At 31.4% G+C, this 1072-nt stretch overlaps 1 protein-coding gene across 1 annotated transcript in view; it reads left to right on the forward strand.

Annotated features, from left to right (window-relative positions):
* NBN (nibrin) overlaps positions 1-1072 on the forward strand; it is a 52322-nt gene that overhangs the window by 2996 nt on the left and 48254 nt on the right. Inside the window, exon 3 of the mRNA XM_012643543.1 lies at positions 455-616. Coding sequence (XP_012498997.1) covers positions 455-616 — 162 coding nt within the window. The remainder of the gene's footprint in view (positions 1-454; positions 617-1072) is intronic.

A 1072-nucleotide genomic window follows, 5' to 3' on the forward strand; every position in this document is an offset into this window, starting at 1 on the left:
TCAGGTAAGATGTTTTAAAATTGATATTAAAATGGACAGCTTTATTTCATACCAAAAAAAATTTTAAAGGAAAAGGATGTTTATAAATAATGAATTGAAAACAGTGTAATTCCTAGTTAGCACAGTGGTGGAATTTGCGCCACATGTGGTTAGTGTGTTTGTCAATCATAGTGATGAGAGTGAATGAGAGTTCGAGTGGGCCCTGAGAGTTTTGATGGGAGCTATATTTGTTCCATTCCTCATAGATCAAAGTATAACGTTAACTTTTGGTTGTTGCTTTTTCTTCAGTGGGAATCAACACTTAAGAATTCATAATTCCACAGATTATCAAGTTTAATAATACATAAAAATTAAAATTAACAGGATATGATGTGAGCTTAAAGTTTCAAAGTACTATAAATTGTCATTTCTTTAACTATGATAATATAACTTTATGTGACTTATTCTCATTTGCAGAGTAGAGTATGAGCCTTTGGTTGCATGCTCTTCTTGTTTAGATGTCTCTGGGAAAACTGCTTTGAATCAAGCTATATTGCAACTTGGAGGAATTACTGTAAACAACTGGACAGAAGAATGTACTCATCTTGTCATGATATCAGTTAAAGTTACCATTAAAGTAGGTTGAATGTCTTGTTATGATGGTAAAATAAGTTCTGTCAATTTAAGCTTAGTCATTCACTCACTGTACACAGACTTTTTTAAAAATTTAAAACTATTAGAACTGTTAACTGTAGATTTTTATGTACCCATTCCATGTCTTTATATACCATTTAGGCTTTAATAGCTCGTCAGATAACCTGTTTATTATCTGAGACAAAGAAAGCACATAAAATTAGATTTTAGATTTTGATTTAGCATTTTAGAAAATGATTGATGATATCCTTTCACCAAGAAGTTTATTATAGTGTATAGTTTACGTTTTCGGTCTAAAAGCAAAGCAACTAGAGATTAACTACCAGTCTTCAAAGTTAGCATCTCATGTCTCTTCTCTCAAGTTGTTTTCCTCCAGTCTGGTACTCTTGTCATGAACTCATGCTCTCTTATGTAATATTTATTTGATTTGAGGTCCTAA

This window comes from Propithecus coquereli, unplaced genomic scaffold (assembly GCF_000956105.1).
Source record: "Propithecus coquereli isolate 6110/MARCELLA unplaced genomic scaffold, Pcoq_1.0 Scaffold2, whole genome shotgun sequence".
Taxonomy (NCBI): Eukaryota; Metazoa; Chordata; class Mammalia; order Primates; family Indriidae; genus Propithecus; species Propithecus coquereli.